The 23,167-nt window shown below is 33.0% G+C and overlaps 4 protein-coding genes across 9 annotated transcripts; all 4 read left to right on the forward strand.

Annotated features, from left to right (window-relative positions):
* Window positions 1-115: 115 nt before the first annotated feature.
* On the forward strand, window positions 116-2,757 carry LOC148266199 (eugenol synthase 2-like). Its single transcript, XM_088217348.1, has 5 exons — window positions 116-825; window positions 1,120-1,254; window positions 1,387-1,624; window positions 1,770-1,973; window positions 2,399-2,757. The coding sequence occupies exons 1-5, from the start codon at window positions 643-645 to the stop codon at window positions 2,563-2,565; spliced, it is 927 nt and encodes a 308-aa protein (XP_088073474.1). The 5' UTR covers window positions 116-642; the 3' UTR covers window positions 2,566-2,757.
* A 736-nt stretch (window positions 2,758-3,493) lies between these two features.
* On the forward strand, window positions 3,494-8,645 carry LOC110822243 (uncharacterized). Of its 3 annotated transcripts, XM_022052299.2 has the most exons (11): window positions 3,495-5,399; window positions 5,792-5,902; window positions 6,001-6,033; window positions 6,268-6,445; window positions 6,539-6,720; window positions 6,961-7,097; window positions 7,214-7,309; window positions 7,597-7,666; window positions 7,759-7,833; window positions 7,927-7,972; window positions 8,361-8,645. In XM_022052299.2, exons 1-11 carry the CDS (start codon window positions 3,996-3,998, stop codon window positions 8,420-8,422), a joined length of 2,394 nt encoding a protein of 797 aa, XP_021907991.1. In that variant the 5' UTR covers window positions 3,495-3,995; the 3' UTR covers window positions 8,423-8,645. The 3 variants fall into 3 exon arrangements, 2 of the variants coding, with proteins under 2 accessions (XP_088073472.1, XP_021907991.1); XR_015818274.1 differs by having other exon boundaries at window positions 3,494-5,399; window positions 7,625-7,833; window positions 8,361-8,386; XM_088217346.1 differs by lacking the exons at window positions 7,927-7,972; window positions 8,361-8,645 and having other exon boundaries at window positions 3,494-5,399; window positions 7,625-7,666.
* Window positions 8,646-9,513: 868 nt separating this feature from the next.
* PPA2 (pyrophosphorylase 2) lies at window positions 9,514-15,183 on the forward strand. Of its 4 annotated transcripts, none has more exons than XM_022052529.2 (10): window positions 9,514-9,670; window positions 9,745-9,838; window positions 10,309-10,439; window positions 10,882-10,910; window positions 12,033-12,098; window positions 12,864-12,971; window positions 13,069-13,134; window positions 13,624-13,744; window positions 13,960-14,041; window positions 14,870-15,183. In XM_022052529.2, the coding sequence occupies exons 3-10, from the start codon at window positions 10,310-10,312 to the stop codon at window positions 14,910-14,912; spliced, it is 645 nt and encodes a 214-aa protein (XP_021908221.1). In that variant the 5' UTR covers window positions 9,514-9,670; window positions 9,745-9,838; window position 10,309; the 3' UTR covers window positions 14,913-15,183. The 4 variants fall into 4 exon arrangements, with proteins under 4 accessions (XP_021908221.1, XP_021908222.1, XP_021908224.1 ...); XM_022052530.2 differs by having other exon boundaries at window positions 9,760-9,838; XM_022052532.2 differs by lacking the exon at window positions 9,745-9,838 and having other exon boundaries at window positions 9,525-9,670.
* A 514-nt stretch (window positions 15,184-15,697) lies between these two features.
* LOC110822454 (gamma carbonic anhydrase 3) lies at window positions 15,698-19,469 on the forward strand. Its single transcript, XM_088217349.1, has 5 exons — window positions 15,698-16,000; window positions 17,024-17,167; window positions 17,740-17,865; window positions 17,946-18,097; window positions 18,819-19,469. Exons 1-5 carry the CDS (start codon window positions 15,886-15,888, stop codon window positions 19,095-19,097), a joined length of 816 nt encoding a protein of 271 aa, XP_088073475.1. The 5' UTR covers window positions 15,698-15,885; the 3' UTR covers window positions 19,098-19,469.
* Window positions 19,470-23,167: the final 3,698 nt, after the last annotated feature.

Here is a 23,167-nt window from a genome sequence, read left to right on the forward strand (position 1 = left end):
CTGTCGACTTTTTCAGCGAGCTCTCAGATTACAGTGCCTGAGCTCAAATATCTTCCTTTTAAATTGGTTGATCAGAATGGAATCAAATTAATGAAATATGAAAAAGACAAGTAATATTTGAGTAAAGAATAGAGATGGATATCCAGATTAATGTAATTTTTTACGTTTACTCTATAGGTTATTACATTTTTGTCTACTCCGATGATGGCTTTGGACGACCTAAAAATTAGAAAGTAAACTTGAAGAAAATATTAACTGTGGTTAAAACTGAATATATTTTCATAATAGAAATACATTCTGATGATCATGGCGAGAAAAAGTAGTCACATGGGTAATTCATTTTTCTCCTATTTAATTTAATTATTGAATAAAACAAACCTCACTGCTCACTATAAAATAATTCTAAACATGGGTAGACAGGTGACTACTAGTTATACTTCCGTAAGTCTTTCTTTTTTTCCCTCTGAAATGATCACCTATCTTAGTTTATTAAGTTTTACTTGGACTTGGTAAGACTCCCATGAGAAAGTCAACTTTCCTCTATTGCCTGTGTGCATAATATACCTTACAAGTCTTAACCCACAAATCAAATCTAATTCAAAACCTATCTCCAAGTTCTTGTTTGTGGGAGAGGAAAATCAAATGGCTGAGAAAAGCAAGATATTGATCATAGGAGCAACCGGGTATGTGGGGAAATTCATGGTTGAGGCAAGTGTAAAGGCTGGGCACCCTACTTTTGCATTGGTCAGAGAAAGCTCAGTTTCTAGCCCTGAAAGGTCACAGCTCATTGAGAAATTTAGGAGCTCTGGAGTAACATTGTTATATGTATGTACTTTAAAAGTAATTTCAGTACAATCTTATTTTCCGGCTGATTCTTTTTTACACTTATACTGTGTTTTGTTCACTTCTTCTTCAATTCCTTTTAATTTTCTTAAGTCTAATTATTGTATCGGTCTTAATGTGTACGATTAGAATACAATTTGTTGTGTTATAATTATGCATCTTAACACTAATACAGGACTGACCCAGAAATTGAATAAGAAAAAAAATATGAAATGAACCAACGCAACCTAAATACTTGCTGACAAGAATCTTGCCATCTGGGTGATCTTTTCACAGGGTGACATCCATGATCATGAGAATTTGGTCAAAGCAATCAAGCAAGTTGATGTAGTGATCTCCACTGTAGGATCAGAGCAGCTTGCTGATCAAGAGAAGATAATTGCAGCCATTAAAGAAGTTGGAAATGTCAAGGCAAGCAACTTTTCTTGATTCTCTAAACCTTTCCTTTTCTTTCGTTTTGGGTATTTTCTGTCTTGTTTCACCAAAATTGTAAGGAGCATTAGTGATTGACCTTTTAAGTGACGGAAATTACCTGAGTTTCAGAGATTCCTCCCATCAGAATTCGGCATAGATGTGGATCGTGTTCATGCCGTTGAGCCTGTTGCTAGCCTCTGGGCTCTCAAAACTAAGATTAGAAGAGCTGTAGAAGCTGAAGGGATACCTTATACCTACGTCATATCCAATGCTCTTGCTGGGTATTTTCTGCCAACCTTAGCACAGCCAAATGCTACAGCCCCTCCTAGGGATAAAATTATCATACTTGGAGATGGAAATCCAAAAGGTTTTTACTCAAATTCTGCTATATAATTCTTTAGTATGTGCTTTTTTTTCTTTTAGTGCCTTGAAGCATTTGATAGAGTCAGGGAAACAAGCTTATGGTAGTTCTGTTTCAAGTACTATTAGCTGTTGATTCTCCCATGTTTCAGCAATTATTGTCAAGGAAGAAGATGCAGCTATATACACTATTAAAGCAGTAGATGATCCAAGGACCCTAGACAAGATTCTTTATATGGCTCCACCAGCTAATGTTTTGTCCTTCAATGAGGTAATTGCCTTGTGGGAAAAGAAAATTGGCAAGAAGCTGGAGAAGATCTATATTCCTGAGGATCGGCTCCTTAAGACTATCAAAGGTGATTGAATTTTTTTGCAAAAACAAGACAAGATGCATTGCTCAAAGACTTAATCCTTTAACAGGATCATAATCCTGAGATTGGGTTTTGTGTCTTTTTTAATTCAATGCCTAGTTTTAGTTCTCTTATTAGTTCTAATATGCATAATCAAAATATAACCCACTGTGTTTAAGTTATTATCCCTCCACCTTGAATTCCTTGCTGGTGGGAATTCAATCTATAACTTTTCGTGGTGAGAGTTGAATTCCTGCCACCAAGCAATTCAAGATGGGAGTGCTGGTAATTCGAACACAATAAAATATGTTTCAATTATGTGTATTAAGACTAATGTGAGAATAACTAAGAGTTATATGCAACATGATAACCATTTCCCTCTAGTAGACATCTCGATATTGAAATCTTTTCTTGTTCTTGCCTTTCTACAGAATCTCCAAGTCCTGTAAATCTCATTTTGTCTATGTGCCATGCTGTACTGGTGAAAGGATATGCTACAAACTTTAAAATCGAGTCTTCATTTGGCATAGAGGCTTCTGAGCTATATCCTGAGGTGAAATACGATACTGTGGACGAATTCCTTGATCAGTTTGTCTGAGATAAATGTATAGCGTCTCTCCTCGTTTCCGTTTTAGACTTTCAACCATAAGGAGTACTCTGTCTCACAGCTGTTTCTGGTCTCTTTACAGTTGTATTCTTTTTTACATTACTCTTTGTATTTCAGCTATGAATATTACCGTGATTGTTTCGTTACCATATGTAATCAATCTACCTGTAAATTCCCCGTCAATTTTGTTCTTTGATATTTCTTAGGCTAGGAGAAGTTCTGAAATTTACTCGATAAGATAAATGGAAATCTATACTTGGAATTACTGGATAGGTTTTGGTTTGATCTGTTGGATTCCCCATTGATAAATCCAAATGATCCATTGTTGTTTACAAGGATTTCAGCTAACGGTGCTTTAGGCATCAAGAAATTTATACCCACCCTCTCAAGAATCCAAGAGATATTTTATAATCTAAGTAAATGGAACTATGGATTTTAATGAGAAGACAAGCTTATGCTCCTTTAATATGGAATCACGTTCTGCAAAAAGTTAAATGATGTTGAAGAATAATCAATTCTACTTCACTAGCTGATAGAGCTTTGATTAAAATGTTACAGCCTACAAAGCTAAATTTGAAGGAATATAACCTTACTTGCACCAAGTTAATTTGGCTAAGCTTTTTGGAGGGACTGTGAACCATGGAATATGCCTTGTCATTCCATTATTCATAAGAGTACTTTTTCAGATACTTCATTCTAAGATGCCTCAGCATCCAAATCTGAATGTCCATTGACTTGTGTCCTATGCTAGCTTCTGCTGAAGGAATATTTATATTTCATCAGATTTTTCATGTAGATCTTTTTTAATCAATAATATATTTTTTGTTTTCTTTTCGGGACAAAATCTGTAAAAACAACAAGGAAGATGTGTCATCACCCTGGTTAACTTCATTACAGTTTCTCTTTTCTCAGGGAAATAACAGAAAATATAATCAAAATTTCCAATTGCTAGCATCCAAGGAAAGCCTCTGAAAATAAGTTGATTTTTTAATTTTATTCACAGTCGCCAAGCGGAGAGACAGAAGCAGACAGAAAGAAAGGACAAAAGACAGAATTGTCATTAATGAAGTGCTTAGTAATTGCAGGACATGCTAGAAGTGTTTGTTCACTTGTAAACACGGCTAGCTGGATACAAGTTAGAACATTAAAAAACTGCAGAATACAAAGACATTGTCTTCCCCGATGTCTTTGCTTTGTAACCATCGACTGCTTAAACAATTTAAGCATTTTCGGCATCTTTATATCTCTCTTCATACCTTGGATTCTCTCTGATTATTCTTTTTTCGCCTGTTATCTTCTTCATTCACTCATAAATCTTGAACACCCTTTACTGAAATGGAATAAAAATATGAAATTTTAGATAATATTGATCTGAATTTCTTTTGATTCAATTTGACAGTTCAGTGTTGCTAAGAAGAAAGATGGAGGGTTCTGCAAGGCATGGGAGAAGTCCTCACCTTTATTCCTCTGTTTTGTTGAAGCAAAGGAGGAGTGGTTACGAGCCTTCTGATACGGAAACAGAATGGCAAGAAAGTCCATGGCATGATCACAACCAAACAAATGAAGCTGGTGATCTTAACATGGTTTCTGATTTGCCCAGAAACATAAAGATAAGTCCTATGAGACTTAGACAAAGAAAGTCTTCAATGTTTGAGTACCAAGATGGATCTTCCGCGGGTAATAAGGATTCAAGAATTGGCCCAACTCAAAGGAGAGCTAGCAGCAAGTCACCGTATAAGCCAAGGAGGGATGATGGCATTGATCTTTTGCTCAAACCCAGCTTGGATGTCAACCGAAACATTAGACCACTGTCCAAATTTGAGCGTAGAAGATATATTTCTCCTTTTAAATCTGAAAGAGTAGACAAAGAAGTGGATGCTAATGGGGTTAAGGATGATGTTCTTGTGTCAAACAGATGGCAAAATCAAAAAACACCTGCTAGAAATGAAAGGGAAAGTAATTCACAGCTTCATGGAGTCAGTAAGGTGAGTGAAAGCCTGAGCTACAATCGAAGATCAGTCACTGCCCCGAGACTGAGAAAATGGGAGATGGACCAACAGAAATTACAGAACAGCAATGGGAATCAAGTGAAGCGAAGGGGAGAGAGAACTCCATCGCCTTTAGCTAGGAACATAATGGGGAAGCATGGTGAAGTTTCACAGCCTGCAAAATCACCATCAGTTGGGGAACTCAATGAAATGGTTGCCAACTCAAAGATGTCAATAGGGCCTTTGTTTGATGTTGCAAATATTGAGAGCACTGAGTCTATTTCACCAGGTGATATCTTCTTCTCTCATGATCACACTGCCTTGGCAATGCAGAAAAATTCTATGCTGAACAAAACTGGTTCTGACAGCCATTTTCTCCCCGAGCCTCCAGCGTTTTCCCAGAAAAAGTTTATCTCTCATCCGCAAGCTGGTAAAGTAAACGGTAGTCTTGATCAGAAAACAAGAAGGGTAAACTCAATGAATTCTGGTTTCTCACAAACTACTATGACCTCTAGCTCCAATATTAGCAGGCAGAGTAGTAAGCTTAGCAGCAGAAGTAGTAAAGCTAGTGAAGTTAGTGGGAGAACAAGCGTAAGCATGGGGAAGTTCACAGCGAATAGGCGCAAAAGCCAGACAGATACATGGTTTGCCTGTATGAGAAAGGGGGCCTGCAGGACCCCAAAATCTCCGGATAGGACAGCGATTGACGAGACCAATTTTATTGAGAAGGCATTTGTGGTTGAAGAACTTGGGCCATTTTGGGCTGATAAGCATCAACCTGGTTCTTTAAATGGATTCATTTGCCATAAACAAGAAGCTCAGCTCCTCAAGCAACTTGTAAGTAAATCCCAGATCCCAAGCTCTTCTGTCTCTTTTATCTGATCATCTCATAATGTTCGTGAATCTCCTCATGATGCTAATAAGCTTTTGTTCTGCGTAATTAACCACAAGAGATTCACGTAATTCAGTCAAAATCACCTATTCTGCTGGATAGATGGATCTGAATTCATAATAGAATAAATCTAAAAGTTGCATTTGTTTTCTTGCATTCAAACCATAACCTCCTTATGTTTATGTCTCACAAAGTAGCAACAATAACATTTTAGAGAATAAAGATGCATTCATGCAGAGCAGCTGCATGGAGAAACAAAAAAAAAGAAACTACATAGAGTTTGGTGAAATTAAGACACATTTGTTGGCTAGTAACTTGGTCCTCTTTGCTATTCTAGGTATCCCGAGAAAGTTGTCCTCATATTCTATTCAAAGGACCATCAGGATCTGGAAAAAGAGCCTTAGCAATGGCTCTGCTACATGAAATATATGGCGATCAATGTTGGAACGTATGTTTTTGGTTTAATTTACAGTAAGTTTGCTGATTTTCATTCCCCCCAACAGCATACAAGGATAATGAAATTTTGTTTTTTCTCTTTGGATGCAGGTATCTCATGAACTAAGATTTTTCCCAGTTCAGGTATATTGTTCTCGAACAGATTTGATACTTTTAATTTGTGCTATGTGAAGCTTATCGATGTGCATGATCCTGAAAACCAATTAGGACCCAGCTGTTTAATCTAAGCTTTAATCTTGAACTGACTAATTTGACAAAGTAAACTGGAGATCATAGACAAAAATGTTGAGTGTAACATATCCCGGAAGCTACATAGAAAGGAGAAGTATTTTTAACTGAATCTTCTCTTTTTACCAGGAAAAACGGCCAATACAAGTACCTGTTCCAATAACATCCAGTACTCGCCATATGGAGCTTAATGTAAAATTGGAACCAAATGCTAAATATGCATTAATGGGTTTGGTCAAAGAAATAAACAGCCGCTATGCAATCCCTCCTGAAGTGAGCAATGCTAGTCTCAAGGCAGATTATAAAGGTCCAATTTCTTGAATGCATGTATAATTGAAAACCAAATGATTAAGCTGTCCACCATATGGCTGATAAGAGTTTTGTTTCTTTGATTTTTCAGTTATAGTTCTTTATGAAGTGGACAAAGCAGAAGAGAACATCCAACACTTGATAAAATTGATTGTGGACCGATACACAGACGTCTGTAAACTCATCCTCTGCTGTGAAGATGATGCTAACATCATAGAACCAGTGAGAAACCTCTGCACAATTATCAAGGTTGATGCTCCTATAACTCATGAAGTAAGTATCATCTTATTTTCGGAGTCAGAACTCATTTTGGTCAATCACAGAGATCTCCTAAGTTGATCTTGTAAATATATGAATAAAAGATTAGTCCTAACTTATCAACTTAAGCTTTTCGAAGAATTAATCCTACCTTATTATTTAGTATTATAATAAAGTTAGAGGTTTCGTGTTTAAATCTTAGAAGATTACCCAATTTTGTTAGTTGTCAATATAAGATAACTGTCAATTTTGTAGATCATGGAGATACTAATTCAGATAGCAAGGAAGGAGGACATTGATCTGCCTATGAGCTTTGCAGCCAAAATTGCTACAAAATCGAAGCAGAACTTAAGGAAAGCAATCATGGCTCTTGAAGCATGCAAAGCAAACAAGTAAGAAATTGAAGAAGATATTACTGAATTTCCAATAAGTATGAACCTATTAAAAAATGAAAATTTTCTCATAAACTTTTTCTGCATTTTAATTATTTATTGCTTTGCCCACACAGCTATCCTTTTGTTGATGACCAGCCAATTCAACTTGGGTGGGAAGAGGTCTTGATAGAAATTGCTGCAGAAATCTTGGCTGATCCATCACCTAAAAGGTCTCTTTCTGATTTTTTGGGAAAAACAGTCAAATATATACATGTATATGTATATATTGTGTTATCGGTTTAATTTTTTGAAAAAAGTTTATTATAATGCATTATTTAATACAATTATTCTGCAAGAACCAAACTATTCTCTTCTTGCCCTTGAAGTAATCTATACAAATATGAGAATTCTTGAATAGTTGATTCAGAAATAGAAAAGAAGATACCAATAGTGTTATTCATTTGTCTTCTATATATAATAAACTCAAAATGACATCTTACTAATTACGATTAATCAGATTGTTTTTCCTTCGGGGAAAATTTCAGACACTTCTCGTAGACTTTGTTCATCCAAAGCTGATTCTTCAGGTGATGCTTTTTGGTATATTAACTTAAAATTAGGCAACTCCATTACAAATGAATATTGCATTATTTGCGGATTTTGTTTTTGGAAAATGCAGAAGCTTGTAGAACAATTCCTCAAGGGAATTGAGGCTAGTTTAAAAAGGGAAGTCTTTTACTGGCATGCTTATTATGTAAGTTCCGACTTGTATTTCTCCATTAATTATGTTTACTTCTTGTGGAGGAAGGTTAAAGGGAAGTAACTTAAATGTCGTGATAATTGACAGGAGAAGAGGCTTCCGGCCGGAACCACTGCTTTGCTGAAACTAGAAGGTAACATGAACTAATCAAATCACAAACTTTTCTCCCTTTCATAACATTATGAAGTTTTAACAAAAAGCCTATTTTAAAGCCTTAATATGATAGGAAATTACCCAACTTGTTATTTATATTTTTACATATATTTTCGCATGTAAGTCTATTATACTAATACATTAAACAAAGTATGAAGCCTCCATACTTTGTGCTAAAAGTTGATTTTGAAAGGTATAAACAATCAACATATAAAATTTTGATGAAAATAATACTAATAAGGGTGATTTTTTGAGAAATTCTCGTATTACACTCGCTTTATTTTTAAAAAAGATACGAAATCTTAATATTTCATCTCCAATACCAAGTCTTGACTTCTCAGTCTAATATTGACCCTTTTCTTGCGCAGAATTTGTGGCCAAGTTCATGAGTATATACAGGAAGAGCTCGAGGAATCGACAATTTGTATAATCTTAATATTCTCGTTAGTACTTGTGGGTTGATTACGGGTAACATGCCATCATCTATAGCTTATTCTTAAAGCTATTGGTGCTGGTAGGTAAGAGTTGAAGATGAAACAATTAAAGAGAGTTACAGAAATCCAAAGCTATTGTTCATGAGATCCTGCAGCACTTGTCTGCATACGACATACATATATATACATATACATATGTATATAATTTTATTTTATTCAGTTTTTATTTCGTTTAAAATAATATTTAATTTTCTTCAGTTATTTTACCAAAAAATAACTGTTTCATAATTACAGCATCACGTTACGAATTAATTCTAAAAGCAAAATGTAAATTCAACCGATATTTTACAATATAAAATAAAGTGAATTATTGTATTTTAACATCCAAATTTTAAAGTTTTAAGGACAAAATGTAAGCATTAAGGGTTTTTATTTAATATTTATATTCTTAAAATAGACTTTCGGTCAATTATTAATTATTCATATTGGGCCTGGGCCTGGGCCTGGGCCTGGGCCTGGGCCTGGTCCTTGCTTAATTAAATTCCTTACAAAAGAACTTGCCTGGGCCCAGTTTGGTTAACTTGGCATTATTCGCAACACCAACCATGGGCAACTATTACGACACCGTTTCAGACAGCAGCTTCACTTGCTTCGCAGAATCATGGATTTTATTTTATGCGGATAACCGTCTGGAATTAGTTCAAAAAAAGGTCACCACATCCGCATGTGCACTTCAGGCTTCAGTGGGGTACGGAATTGGTTTACCACCAACTTGAAAATTGGAATATCTTAAAATGCCAAACAGAATAATTGGAGCATCTGGTTATATATAGTCGTTGAGTGCTTAATTACACGTGTATATCTTTCATTCGTCCTTTAGATGACCGTCATGTCATCTATCACAAAAAATCCCTCAAGAAAGTAGGGAATTACACGGGCAAAATAAAATCATAACACGTGTCTTCATCACTAGCCGTCCATCAATTCACATTTACATCCAACGAACCATATTGATCATAGACTGGCCGTTGAACGATGCCCAAGAACTGTTTCTTGGCTCTTGGACTTTACAACAGCACTTCCCTCACCTTCCATAAATAAGCAACATATTTTCCCTCCGTAGTATATTCTCTATCTCTATCTCTATCTCTCTTTTTAGTACACTGGGTGGCTTTTGTATATGCATATATAGACGTATAAGCAATAGTATTGTAGTAAAGGAGTTTGGACCATTTGGATTGGAGGTGAGCTTTTGCTTGATTCTCTGTAAGTTGGAATTCCACTAGAACACGCATGTTTAATTGATTTCTTTTTGTAGTTTATTTGGTTTCAGTCTTTTAAAGGGAGATTGCAGATTAAGGGACACTCATTTTGTTTGTTTGCCAAGAAATTTCCTGAGCACTATCAGCTAGGTAAATTAATATTGTTCGGCGTCGTTGTATGTACTTCTTTTTCTGGGTCTTTTGAGAGTTGAGTTCTCATGAATGCTTCATTTTCTTTATTAGTTCTTGGAGTGGTTTTTTATTTTCTTGGGCGGGAGGGGGGGTTACTTTGGTTCTTTTTTTATTTTAGATCATTTTTCTTGAATTTTATTGGTTTTGATTCGTGCCTCTGCCAGCATCTCTTGCATTTTCTCAATGAAATTATCACTTGCGATTATACTAATTGTTTCTTTTTTTTTTTTGTTGATTGATACTGATAACAGGTGAAAAATGGGGGGATTTATTTAAATGTTTTCTTGACTTTGCATTTTGTTTTGAATGCCAATTTTCTTGAATGTTGGAAGTAATTTATCAATTTCATATTATTTGTCTGTTTTTGAAATGATTTTCACTTATGTAATTTTGGGTGTCTATATACCTATTACGTACATATTTTGCAGAATGGCTACCAGTTTTGGAGAAGCAAGCAGCAGGAGCGCAGGCTACCCTCGTTTGGTCCTCAATGAAAGGATTCTTTCTTCTATATCTACGAGATCTGTTGCTGCTCATCCTTGGCATGACTTAGAGATTGGTATGTTTGTCTTGTGTTGCAGAGATTACAATCTCTTTTCTGGTTACGTTTCATGTATACAACGGGTTTCTACAATTAGTTTTTATATAATTAATAAATTGGAACTTTGGTACTAGTTTCAGATTGTTTTTGAGAATCCTCTACCTTAAACTTCCGTTGTATATCATCATGGCGGGATTTCTGCTTAGTTAATATATATGCAATTCTGCTTGTGCTCAGCTTGGTACATACGAAATTGTGCTTGCTTGTGAGGAGAGCGATAGGATACGATATAAATAATAAATCAGTTCATTTTTTGCTGCTACAAGTTCTTGAAATAACTGGATGACTTATTATTTAATACGACAGCATATATGATTTATACTCCCTCTCATATTGAAGTTTTGCTCAAGCACGAAACATCCCTAACATGTCACTCTTCTTCTTCTTCATATTTATGCAGGACCTGGCGCTCCAGCCATATTCAATTGTGTAAGTTTTATTGTCTATGTAGGGAAGATTGTGTAATAAAGAATCCAAGTGATTTGTTGGATGGGTTGCCTGGCTTATCTATGGCCTTTCCTAATAGGAAAAGGATAAAATACTAAGATCATAAATTGTTGTATAATCTTACTCTTCTAAGATGTAACTCTTGGCTGGTTCTGTAAAAAGCACGATATTGTTCAATAGTACTCATCTGACACATTTGTTCATAAATCGTTCATTTAGATTAGTAATCTTAGAGAAACTTGTCGCTTGTGTCAATATGTTCATTCAGGTATTGGAAGTTTGAGAGCTTCATTTACTTGTAAAGTAATGAATCGACTGAGAAGAATTTCATGTTTCCAGTGGGTGGCTGTTACAATCCTGATATGTGGATGTTTTTATGGAATTATATTAATAGTATGGACTCATTAATAGGAAAACTAATGGTTTCTGATTTTTTTTGTTAATAGTATGAGCGAGCTCGTTAAGAGAAAACCTATCGATTTTTTGTATAAGAAAGTACTCAATACTTTTTCGTAACTTTCTTCTTTCCTAAAAATTTTCGAAGTAGATAGCATGTATCTGTACAAGATAAACGGTAATTATCTGGAAGTTATTTTCAGAATTAACTATTCATTTTTATTTTTAAATAAAGAATTAACTGTTCCTTTATCCTTGTATAGACTTATTCTCGCTACTACACATGTCCACTGTTAACACATCATATTACACATGACATATACTGATCTATTCTCCCTAACACACTTGTCCACCCACTTAACTCATCATCTATTTTCCCTAATACATCATAATGTCGCCATAACAGTGGCTGCATCAACTAGAAAGCCAGTAGTCTTAATGGAGTGTTCTGTCCAACTGCGACAAATACAAGTTACTGCCAATTGTGGGTTTTGGTGCATAAATAGGATAGAACAAAATATAATAGAACACAACATAACTTATACGAAACAAAACACACTTTTAGGTGTGTGGGTGAATGTGTAGTTCTGACATCAGAGCATTAAGTTCAATCGAGAAACTTTTTACCACGGGGGAAACTTTATTCAAGATTGTAATATTAACTCAGATCATTTACTGATATGATCCTGATATGAATTTCCATTGCAGGTGGTTGAAATTGGCAAAGGCAGCAAGGTCAAGTATGAGCTTGACAAGACCAGTGGCCTTATCAAAGTGAGATTTTTCTCCTTTCTATCTTAAACAGAATCTTTTATGCTTAGTTTTATATATTTTGTAAAACTGCTTCTATCTTGTTGCAGGTGTAATCTTTTAATTTAGTTTTATAGGAAGGACTGACTTTACAGTGACTAATCAGCTCTAGGAATGTCTTATATGATTTAAAAACCCATTATTTTTTGCTAAATAAATTAAAAACCCATGTTTGCAGTGCCTACTAACTATCATTTTTCAACTTATTAAATTGTCATAATACTTTTTTGGACTGTGAAAACGTAAGCAAATGTTTCTGCTTATTGCTTTACTCGAGAGTGGAGCTTGGATTTTTGCGGTATATATCTCTTCTTAAGCCTGTATATTCTTACAAGTAGCCCACAAGTAAAACTATGTTGAAGTCAAATGTAAAATAGATACTAGAATGTGTTCAATATTTACATATTAAACTACAACGATTTTAATGTTCCATATCTGAGCTTGATACTGTGGTTTTATTTGAATCATGTTTTAGCTGCTGTTACATTGGTTTTAAGACAATGTAAAATTCATGCCTGAAGACTATGAAGGAAAGAACAAAAGTAATTATTAGATGTATCAGGGTTGAAATGAATTGGAATAATTGATTCTTTTTCAAATTTTTGTCAAACAATTGTGTAAAGAAAAAATTTAAGTGTACCAATTGCGTTTATAGGTCTTCAACTCCTTTGTATTCCTGGAATACTTAATAATTTTTTAAGAACAAATGATTGAGTGTATCTGAAATAGGTTGATCGCATTCTCTACTCATCAGTTGTTTACCCACACAACTACGGCTTCATTCCACGCACTATTTGTGAGGATAGTGATCCGATGGATGTCCTGATACTGATGCAGGTTGTGTTTGTTTGGCTTATTAATTTGCTGCAATCAGTTAAATTCAGATTCTCAATCCAAATGAACTAACTCAGCCTTTGGATTTTCCTTTCTATAGGAGCCTGTGTTGCCAGGTACTTTCCTCCGTGCTCGTGCTATTGGACTAATGCCTATGATTGATCAGGTAAATATTTTGCTCTCAATTTTTGCTTATCTTAGTTGAATAATACATCCATAGCTGAAGAGAAATATGTAGATGGGAAAACTTAAAATCAAAATCTCAAACTCTAATACCATATTGAATAATAAATTGTGACTAATTTTCTCAAAAACTTCAAATAATTAGGAAAATGCCCAATATTAGCTATATGATATCTTAACAATGTCAAGCTGAACCTGGAAACTCTGTGCCTGATCTGTCTTTGAGTCCATTTATCTGGTTATCTTTGTAGGTCCAAAGGGATGATGATCATTGATAATTTTGATACCACTAATCATGGATGGATGCCTTTGATTGTGGAAATAAAAAATATTGATAACTAAATGTACCAACCCCTTCTCTTCTGGTTGTTTTGCCTATTGTTTTCTCCAGCAGATCCCATTTGCTCCACTTCCTATTGATATCCGGACAGTAATCAGATCCTTTATTAATAAAGTAGAATTTCTTTTGCAGGGTGAAAAGGATGACAAAATCATTGCTGTATGTGCTGATGATCCTGAGTTCCGTCACTACACAGACATCAAAGAGCTTCCTCCTCATCGCCTTTCTGAAATTCGCCGCTTCTTTGAGGACTGTATCCATTTCCTGCACTCAAATTCTTTTCCTGCTTACAAATATTAGTGTTTCTGTTTCATTTTTGAAAGGTCATAGTGATAAATATGTCTTATGAACATTGAATTTTCCATGCATGTCAACTTTCTAATATGTAATTTTTAAGTGTCTAAATATTGGTATTTGCTAACAGTATCTACTTGCGAACTGTATTCCTTTACCTATCACTAATGACAGACAAAAAGAATGAGAACAAGAAAGTGGCTGTTGAAGATTTTCTGCCAGCTGACTCTGCTATTGAAGCGATCGAGTACTCCATGTAAGTTTTTATTTTGGAAAAATTATTGTTTTGCTTGGTCAAGTTTTTATTTTGAGACAGTTGATATCCTGAAGTTTCAAAACTAAGTACTAATGTCATTTTGCTATCTTTGTAATTGCACAAATCTTGCATTGTTTTAGTACACTTATTTTCCTAAGAAAATTCTGTCACTTATTTTAAGTTCATTTTGACAAAAGATCACAACTGTAATACAGATCTGCCTAATCAATGTATCAAAACTTCATAAAAATGTACTTAAATTCCATCCAAATATCAAAAAGAGTGTCTAAAAGAAAATGTAGTTAAAAGTTTTGTTAGTTGAATATTGGTAATCAAAACTATACTTCACCATTTTGTCTAAAAGTAGAATCTCAAAATAGTTAAAACTATCAGAAAACAAACTTTTTCTTTGAAATGAGCAAACCTTAAGGTTAATCTATTCTTTTGCCTTATTTATCAATTTATTTCCAATCATCGAACTGGTATGATTTTACTTTTTGAGACTCCATGCCTGGATTTCATTCTTTCTAGATTTCTTTAGTCTAATTCCGCTCACTATTTTCTGGTAGAAAGTGATATGGGCAGAACTAGAGATAGATAGTTTCATTTATTTGGGGCTCTATTATTGAGGCATGATATGTAAGGATGGAAGATTTTGGGTTCTTGATTGATTGCCTAATAAATATGTAATTTTTTTGCACATGGATTGCACCCCACCCCCCTTGATGCTTTGTTAATAGTTTTACACTTTTTTATTTCAAAAAAAAAAAAAAAAAAGAAACCCAAATATGCAATTACTTATTTTACATTACATGGTTCCACTTGCAGGGATCTATATGCTTCTTACATTGTGGAAAGCTTGAGGAAGTGAACAACTATGGAGTCTGGTTAAGCTTTGAGCCAATTACTTTGAAGGAATACTGTTATAACTAATACATCATCAATCTGGGTTTTTCACCAAAAAAAAAAAACTTTTATTTCCAGTTTCTCGAGAGGAAATTGGGAAATCCATGTCTTGTTAAGCTGTTGTCGTTATACTTTGTTTTGGTTAAAAGTAGGCTGGACACACATGTAGCCCATAGCTTTTGGTTGAAAGTATCTCTACAGGTTTTTTTTCCCTAAAAAATGAAGGATTTGGATCATGAATGCAGTATAAACTCACATATTATAAAATAAATTACTATAAAACATATGGAAGTTTTTGTAATAATTATATCTTAAAAATTATTTTTGTAATTATTGGTACATATACTTATAAAAAATGCTTTAGTCATAATATTTTTTATCAATTTTAACTCTTAATTTATATATAATAATAGAAAATATTATATTTTTAAATAATTTTTACGTCACAAAATATATAAATAATTTCTACTGTTTTGTAAAAAAATTTATTAAAAACTACATTTTTAATTAATTCTGTAAATTATTTTAAGAGATCCAAATAATTTTGAGGCTTAATTACAATATAATTTCTAACTCACGATCTAAATTGATAAGTTCTCTTATTTTAAGTGTAAAATTCATATTATTGTATATCGAACGACGTCGTTAATGAGGAAAATGAAACGGGGCAAAAAATAATTTAGCGCCTGAAAGAATGTCCATGAAACCCATTGGAGCTCCGACCCGACCCGAATATTAGATAGCCAGGTACCACTGGGTGAAGCAGTAGGGGCACCCACGTACAACACTCTAACTTTCGCTGCATTTTGGGGAGAGTCTTCCCTTCCTCCCATCTCTCGACTGCTTTGCTTTCTCAGCTATAACAGTCTCCTGTAGAATACCAAACCCTGTCAATCTCAGCTTACTAGAACAAGAAGGAGGCCAAGAAGAAGTAGAAGATGGGGACATTGGGGAAAGCAGTTTACACCGTTGGATTTTGGATCCGAGAAACCGGCCAAGCCCTTGATCGTCTCGGTTGTCGCCTTCAAGGAAATTATTACTTTCAAGAACAGTGTATGTCTCTAATCAATAATCATTTCTCGTATGTTCTCTCGTTCGTGATCTTGTTCATTACTTGATTCTCGTCAACCCTCAAACCCCAATTTCTTCGCACCATGCTGAGTTGGATTCTTCTCCTGGTTATGACTTCATTTTCTGGACGTTTTTCTGTTGAATGGTGGACGGAGTTATAGTTCTGTTTTGAAATTTCTGGTTTGAATTTGAAATGAGCGTGATAGGGTTGATAAGATTTGGTCCCGTAGCCGATGGTTTAGATTTAAAACGGGAATGCAGTAATTGCCTCGTACACGCATATATAATAGTCTGTTTGGTGGCGCAGAGGAGAGAAGGAAAATGTAGAAACTAGGATCTTAATTTTTTTTTTGTTGTTTGAAGATTTTGATTCTTGATTTTTTACCTGGTGTCATATGTTGCAAATGAAATACCATTAGTTTGTAGCTTCCTCTCTGTTCGATCTTTTCTTTTTAATTATAAAGATGAGTCACAAAGGGAGAAGAGTTCGAGTAATTTGCTTATTCTGTTGGGTGTATGTGCAATGTGAGTGCCTCCGCAGAGGAAATGTTGAGCCCCTCCTTTTATATATGAGATTATGAACGTGTTGTCCACCTGCTGTTTTATTTTCATCCATACACTTTTTGATGCATGATTTGTCTAGGGTTCTGAATAATGTTCTGTTGTTATGATTGTGAAAAGTCACAACTGAGATAGAGTTTGAGGCTCCTGTGGATCATCTGGTTTAAGGCCGTTTTGCCTTTGTCATGCTGGTGTTTGGTCCAATGAACGTGACTTTTGCTTCAAATTAGGCTTTCTATTCATATTTAGTTCTGTTACTGGTAGAAGATCTTTAACACTACTACTATTCTGCTTTGGACCAGGCTGATTAAGGATTCATAAAGTCAAGTCCTAAAATTTTTCAACTATAAACCAGTTCACTAATTTTTCTCACTTCATTTTATTCACCTATTATGAAATTTTTTATGTTTGTTCTTGTTCTCTGATACTTTCTTGGTTGTCCAGTATCAAGGCATCGGACACTCATGAACGTATTTGACAAAGCTCCTACAGTGGACAAGGATGCCTTTGTGGCCCCAAGTGCATCCATTATCGGTGATGTTAGTGTGGGCCGAGGTTCTTCCATATGGTATGGGTGTGTTTTAAGAGGTAAGCAGCGGTGATGCACCATGATAATAACTTGATGGTATTTGGTAGTCTAAACTCATTCATAATCTTGGTCTAATTATGCTAAATTGGGATTGTTTTGCAAGATGTAGAATATGTAGATATTCTTTACAAACTCAAGAGATTGGAAAATGCATTTACTAGGTTTTAAATATCAAGTTGATATTAGTAATAATACCATTTAGAATCTTGAGATCAGACTAGAAAGCATGATATAGATGATTTCTTCAGCTTTTGCGCCACAACTATCACTACTATGAAGTAATGTTGGCATCAGTTACTACATTGGTGACTTATTATTAGCAGATAATGTATATTCTTAAAAAAATGATATCAAGCTGCTTTGGTTAAAAAAATTGTAAATTATTGCTGGGAAATAGATATGAACCTCGTCGGTAAAGTTGCTTAAGAAAACACAATTTATCTAAAGAAGAAACAGAAAGCCTCTTTGAAAAAGTAGAGTAGATGATATATGATGCATGCAAATGTTACTCTTTCCCTCATGGGTTACTAAGTGGCTTGTCTGAATTTGGATTTGTAATTGCATGGTGCAGGTGATGTTAACAGCATCAGTGTTGGATCTGGAACCAACATCCAAGATAACTCTCTTGTTCATGTAGCAAAATCTAATTTAAGTGGGAAGGTTTTACCAACTATTATTGGAGACAATGTTACTGTTGGTAAGTAATGTGGAACTGTTCTTTCAATCATATTAATACTTAAGGTTTTTTAGTAAGGATAACCAAGTTGAACTTTACAGGTCATAGTGCTGTCTTACATGGATGCACTGTTGAGGATGAGGCCTTTGTTGGTATGGGGGCAACCTTGTTAGATGGCGTTTTTGTTGAAAAGCACGCCATGGTTGCTGCTGGAGCTCTTGTTAGGCAGAATACCAGGATACCCTGCGGAGAGGTTTGTGAGCTCTTTCTAAGTGTTCTTTTGGAACTTGATACCTGTTTGGTTATGAGAACCTTTTTGAACTTTTCATATATATCCAATAGGAACGTTGAACTGCAATTGGATATTCTCTTTTACGTGTTTTTGCATATAAGTAATTCAAAAGTCAGCATTTCCCGACAACAAGTAGGGAAGAGACACAGAAGGTTGGTGTGTTGTTAAAACTTGCAAATGAATACTAAAACAACTAGTTAGGATTCTGGCAATACCCCTTTGAAGTTAGTATGTCATTTCTCATCTAATGCACATTTGTTAAGTATTGTGTTTTCTTGCTTAACTATTTGGTAAATTGATCTGCATTTAAGCCTCAAAAGTCCCTGGGCTGTTACACCATGGTTTGCGGTCTCTTCACCTGCTGTTTTCAGAAGACTCACATTGAGTTTTGTATAATAGATCTTTAAAAGTTTTCATGGGGAAATGAAAATGAAAATCCCACATGATAGCCTCTTTCCTTCTGCCTGGTTTTGATGGAGCAGATCTTAGTAGTTTTCTTTCATGAAATCATATATTCAAGTTGGCATTATAGAGCAACTGATTCATTCTACTCCAGTTGTTCAAGTTGTATTTGAGCCAACAAAATGAGAAGTAAACAAGATTTTATTCTTCATCTTAGGTTTTGAAGCTTGAATCTTTGGTCTTGAATATCTAATTCTTGTTCTACTTATACGAAGTACAGGTCTGGGGAGGAAATCCAGCTAGGTTTTTGAGAAAGCTTACGGAAGAAGAGATGGCCTTCATTTCTCAATCAGCAATAAACTATTCCAACCTGGCTCAGGTTCACGCAGCAGAAAATGCAAAGAGCTTTGATGAAATTGAGTTTGAGAAAGTGCTTCGCAAAAAGTTTGCACATCGTGACGAGGAATATGACTCAATGCTTGGCGTTGTCCGCGAAACCCCTCCAGAACTTATCCTTCCGGACAGTATTCTGAAGGACAAAATGCCAAAAGCTGCTTAAATCATGATTTACTTCTTTGGTTAGGCTTCTCGTGAGACTCAAATATCATCTGATACTTGCTTGTGCGGGTACAAAAGGAAATGGCTGAATTTTATTCAAATAATTTTGGAGGAGCGGAAGTGAATAGTCAAACAATTATGCACATTTCAGGCATGTGACTATTCATTCTCTTTCGTTTTAGAGAATTGATGTTATTCTTTTGGAAGAGAAAATACTTAAGTGAACCATGAAAATGTTTAATATCCAAGAAGGTCACGAGTGCTGACTACTGAGGCATCCAAAGTTTACTAGTTTACTTGAGTGCTTCATTTCTATTTACCAGTAATAAGAACTAAGAATCAGGCATTTTGGAGTCTGATATAATTTGCTGAACCTAATGTTGTTCCGCATGTTTTGGTATAATTACAGTACCAAACAATATCTTTTGAAAAAACACAAAAGATAGCATCATAATCCTAAAACTAAAATTCATTTGGTTAACTATTTATCCAGACATAATATAAAACTCTTACTCTTTTGTGTTTTTTCAAGCATAACTCCTTCTTATGTCGATATTGTTTGGTACTTTACAGGGATATGATTACTGTATAACATATATATATATATATATATAACTATTATTGTTCATGTATATTAAAAAATATTTTCAGAATTTGAGAAGTAATGGATTCACGCATACCAAAGCCCTAGTACCTTCTTGTAAAATTTACTATTATTCAGGTGTTTCGTGAAGCTGATTATCTTTTTCTTCTTCTCATATAAGTACAGAAGGAATAGAGTTTTCACCAAGTTTTATTTATTTATTTTACTTTCTGCATGCTCTGGATTTCTGAGATATGGTGTGGTGGAATTGTTGAAGTATCACTCTTAAACAGCCCACAAAGATATCAACAAGGGCATTTTGAGTCGTAGAGCCATGATTATAACCATTGTAAGCACATAAACAATTCACTCTCCAGTTTTTTGTATGTGTATGTTTTATGACGTAAATCTCAAATAGTTTTTGTTGGTTTATTTAACTGGTAAGCAAATTCTACATTGTTTAGTGTCTGTATAATTAACATCTTAAAAAGTATTATTCAAGCTTCCCTCTATACCCTACTACGTGTTCTCCACTAAGCATGCTTATCACTAATTAATTTATTGATCTACAGAAATAAATTAAATACTTAAATCCCTTAAACTTTTTTGACACCCATGACCTAGTCAAAATCAACATTGATTTATATATAACCCATCATTTGTTCAAATAAATTGGATAAGAAATTATATCCTATATAACACACACACACACACATATATATATATATATATATATTTGACCTTGATCCACTATTCTTTTGATCATGATGGTTTATTTAGGTGCTGGCATGCATGTAAGTGTAATCATGTTTTAATAATTTGATGTACGTACAACTTGAAAAATGTAATTTGCTTTTTTTTTAAAAAAAATTTGATAATTTGTTAAGATTTTAAATAATTTTGAAAGTAAGTCCTTTTTCAATCAAAGAATTATTTGCATTTTACTAAAATTATATATAAATTCTGGTCTGAAAATGAATGGAATTAAGTGGTAACAAGCAAAAAATTAAAATTACAAACGGGTTATATTTAAAAATACTTAATTTTACTTTTTTTAAAAAATAAATTAAATATTTAGAAATTATTTTTATATTATTAATATTGGAGATACATTTAAATTATATATTTTTAAAATAATAATAATAATAATAAATTAAGTTAGTTTATTATTGGTCAAGTCTATTAACATTTAAACAAGTAGGAATGATGATTTTTTTTTTTTTTTTTTAGCTCCATTGCAAGATGAAACAACACATGGGGCCCACAGGAGGAGCCCCTCTTTCTTTTTTAAAAAAAAAAAAACAAAAACAAATATATTCTGTGTTCTTAATTGGTATGAGCTCATCATGTATGGGCCCATGTGGGTCCCAACTGAGATTTCAATAATTCAACTTTTTATTTCTTTACCACCAAAATTACTAAAAAAACCACCTCCCCATAACAATATTATTACAAAATTATATTTTTCTTCTTTTATTATATTTTTAAGTTTAATTTTTATTCATAGCTTCGGTATAAGAAAATACATCTTTAAAATCACCCAAAATAATTAATTTCCATATATAAAAAAATTTAATGCAATAATATCTTTAAATCTCAAAATTTTGTAAAGAAAATAAAACTATAATTTTTCAGTCAAACTGTCCCTAATCGAATTATTACATTATATATATATATATATGTGTGTGTGTGTGTATAATTTGAATTTTTTTTTAAAAATAAAATAAAATATTGGGTTTAAAAAAATTAGGGGAGTGACGACAGAGTGCATTTGGGGACAAAATCCAAAGTGGGAAAAGTAACGAAAAGAAGAATCTGTCATTGTTTTATCTAAAATAACATTTTGGGGTACCCAAGAAACATGGTTTTTATTTTTATCATTTTTCAAAAATTTGTTTAATATAATTTTTAAATCACTTTAAAGAGAGAACTCTGAAAAGGGTTTTTTTTTTATTATTATTATTTCTTAAAAAATGTGTATGTATACGGTATATATACCCACACACACACATGTATATGTATATGTATATGTATATGTATGTATTATATAATGCATTAATAAGTAAATCTTGTAAACAAGGCAAGCATGGGTTCCAATCATGATGGATGTTTGGCAATCATACATGTGTATATATATATAATAAATACATTTTTGTATTATCTCTTTCATACTTCATAGTCAAAATATTCCCTTTTTTTTTTTTTTTTTGCTTCTCGTCAAATATTTTTATTGTACAATGTATAATAATTTTACTTCTTCCCAAAAAATAAAATTATATATAAAATTATTGAAAAAAAATTAATATAAAGTAGATTTTTATTAGTTTTTGGTGCATGAATCACAAATATTTATAGAATAATTTATGAATTTACAAGAATCAATGTGGGAAAATATTATTTATATATATATATATTTCAGTTTTTTTATGGATTTTTTGTATTTTAAAATTAATTTATTTCAATTTTAGGTAAACTCGATAATTGTTAGATAACTTATACAACTATCTTAAATTTTAACCGTTAATATATAGAAATTTGATAATAAATAAATTAGAGTTAGAAGAAATTTTGAAAATTTATAAGATTATATAATTATGAAGTATTGATTTTGATTGTTTTGCAAGCTGTAGGGTTCATGAAAAAATTAATTATTAAGATATAATATATCTATCGAAAATAAAATCAACGTGCAAACTATCCGACAACTGAATTATAATTTCTATAACGCTCTCATATACATATTTTAAATATTTATATAGAATATCTCATGTAAGTATTTTCTCATAAAATGTGTAATATTTAAAGGTGATTTTTTTTTCTGTTTTTTGTGTTTGTATTTTTGTTGTAATAAAAAAAAAATTGTTGATATTTATGCAAAATTAAAAGCACAAAAAATAATAAAATATAATCGAATTTTCAGCAAAAAGTAGGATTTAAATTATGAAAAAATTAAATTATGAAAGGGTAAACTTGTAATTTCAAAAACCCTTTGATTAGTTACGAATATTTGAGCTTGTGGACAATTTTAGTGTTATGGTTTCACGATACTTTCTATATGTCTTTGTCAATAACTTCTCCGTATCTATGTCCATACAAAAATATATATATATATATATATTTTAAAAAAACTTTATTTAGGTTATGCTGAAAAATCTAATATGCATATTGTATATACACATATATAATATATGTATGTCGTACGATAAAATACAAATTTGTTGGAATTAATTTCTTCGTGCTATTAAATTATAAAGTTTGTTAATTTTAAATGTTATGTATATTTAATATATCATTAACTCACGTTAACGTGGTAAGAAAAAGAAAAATTGCATGTGGGTTAATTACTATAAATTTGTTAATGCTATAAAATTATTTTTTATTATATAATATGTCACATAATATTTAAAATGTGTCAATAATATTTTAAAATATATCATATATTAATAAATTTTATATGTAATATATAAAGTTAAACGGTATTAAATGTT

Source organism: Carica papaya, chromosome 4 (assembly GCF_054855325.1).
Source record: "Carica papaya isolate Zhongbai chromosome 4, ASM5485532v1, whole genome shotgun sequence".
Lineage (NCBI taxonomy): Eukaryota > Viridiplantae > Streptophyta > Magnoliopsida > Brassicales > Caricaceae > Carica > Carica papaya.

Excerpts from the sequence above, each read along its gene's own strand:
- LOC148266199 (XM_088217348.1), top strand. The coding sequence starts at position 643 with ATGGCTGAGAAAAGCAAGATATTGATCATAGGAGCAACCGGGTATGTG. Across the intron at positions 1,625-1,769 it reads TGGAGATGGAAATCCAAAAG|CAATTATTGTCAAGGAAGAA; the intron begins GTTTTTACTCAA and ends CCCATGTTTCAG. Across the intron at positions 1,974-2,398 it reads GCTCCTTAAGACTATCAAAG|AATCTCCAAGTCCTGTAAAT; the intron begins GTGATTGAATTT and ends GCCTTTCTACAG.
- LOC110822243 (XM_022052299.2), top strand. The coding sequence starts at position 3,996 with ATGGAGGGTTCTGCAAGGCATGGGAGAAGTCCTCACCTTTATTCCTCT. Across the intron at positions 5,903-6,000 it reads ATGGCGATCAATGTTGGAAC|GTATCTCATGAACTAAGATT; the intron begins GTATGTTTTTGG and ends CTTTGGATGCAG. Across the intron at positions 7,098-7,213 it reads GAAGCATGCAAAGCAAACAA|CTATCCTTTTGTTGATGACC; the intron begins GTAAGAAATTGA and ends TTGCCCACACAG.
- PPA2 (XM_022052529.2), top strand. The coding sequence starts at position 10,310 with ATGGCTACCAGTTTTGGAGAAGCAAGCAGCAGGAGCGCAGGCTACCCT. Across the intron at positions 10,911-12,032 it reads CTCCAGCCATATTCAATTGT|GTGGTTGAAATTGGCAAAGG; the intron begins GTAAGTTTTATT and ends TTTCCATTGCAG. Across the intron at positions 13,135-13,623 it reads TAATGCCTATGATTGATCAG|GGTGAAAAGGATGACAAAAT; the intron begins GTAAATATTTTG and ends TTTCTTTTGCAG.
- LOC110822454 (XM_088217349.1), top strand. The coding sequence starts at position 15,886 with ATGGGGACATTGGGGAAAGCAGTTTACACCGTTGGATTTTGGATCCGA. Across the intron at positions 17,866-17,945 it reads TGGAGACAATGTTACTGTTG|GTCATAGTGCTGTCTTACAT; the intron begins GTAAGTAATGTG and ends TGAACTTTACAG. Across the intron at positions 18,098-18,818 it reads CCAGGATACCCTGCGGAGAG|GTCTGGGGAGGAAATCCAGC; the intron begins GTTTGTGAGCTC and ends TACGAAGTACAG.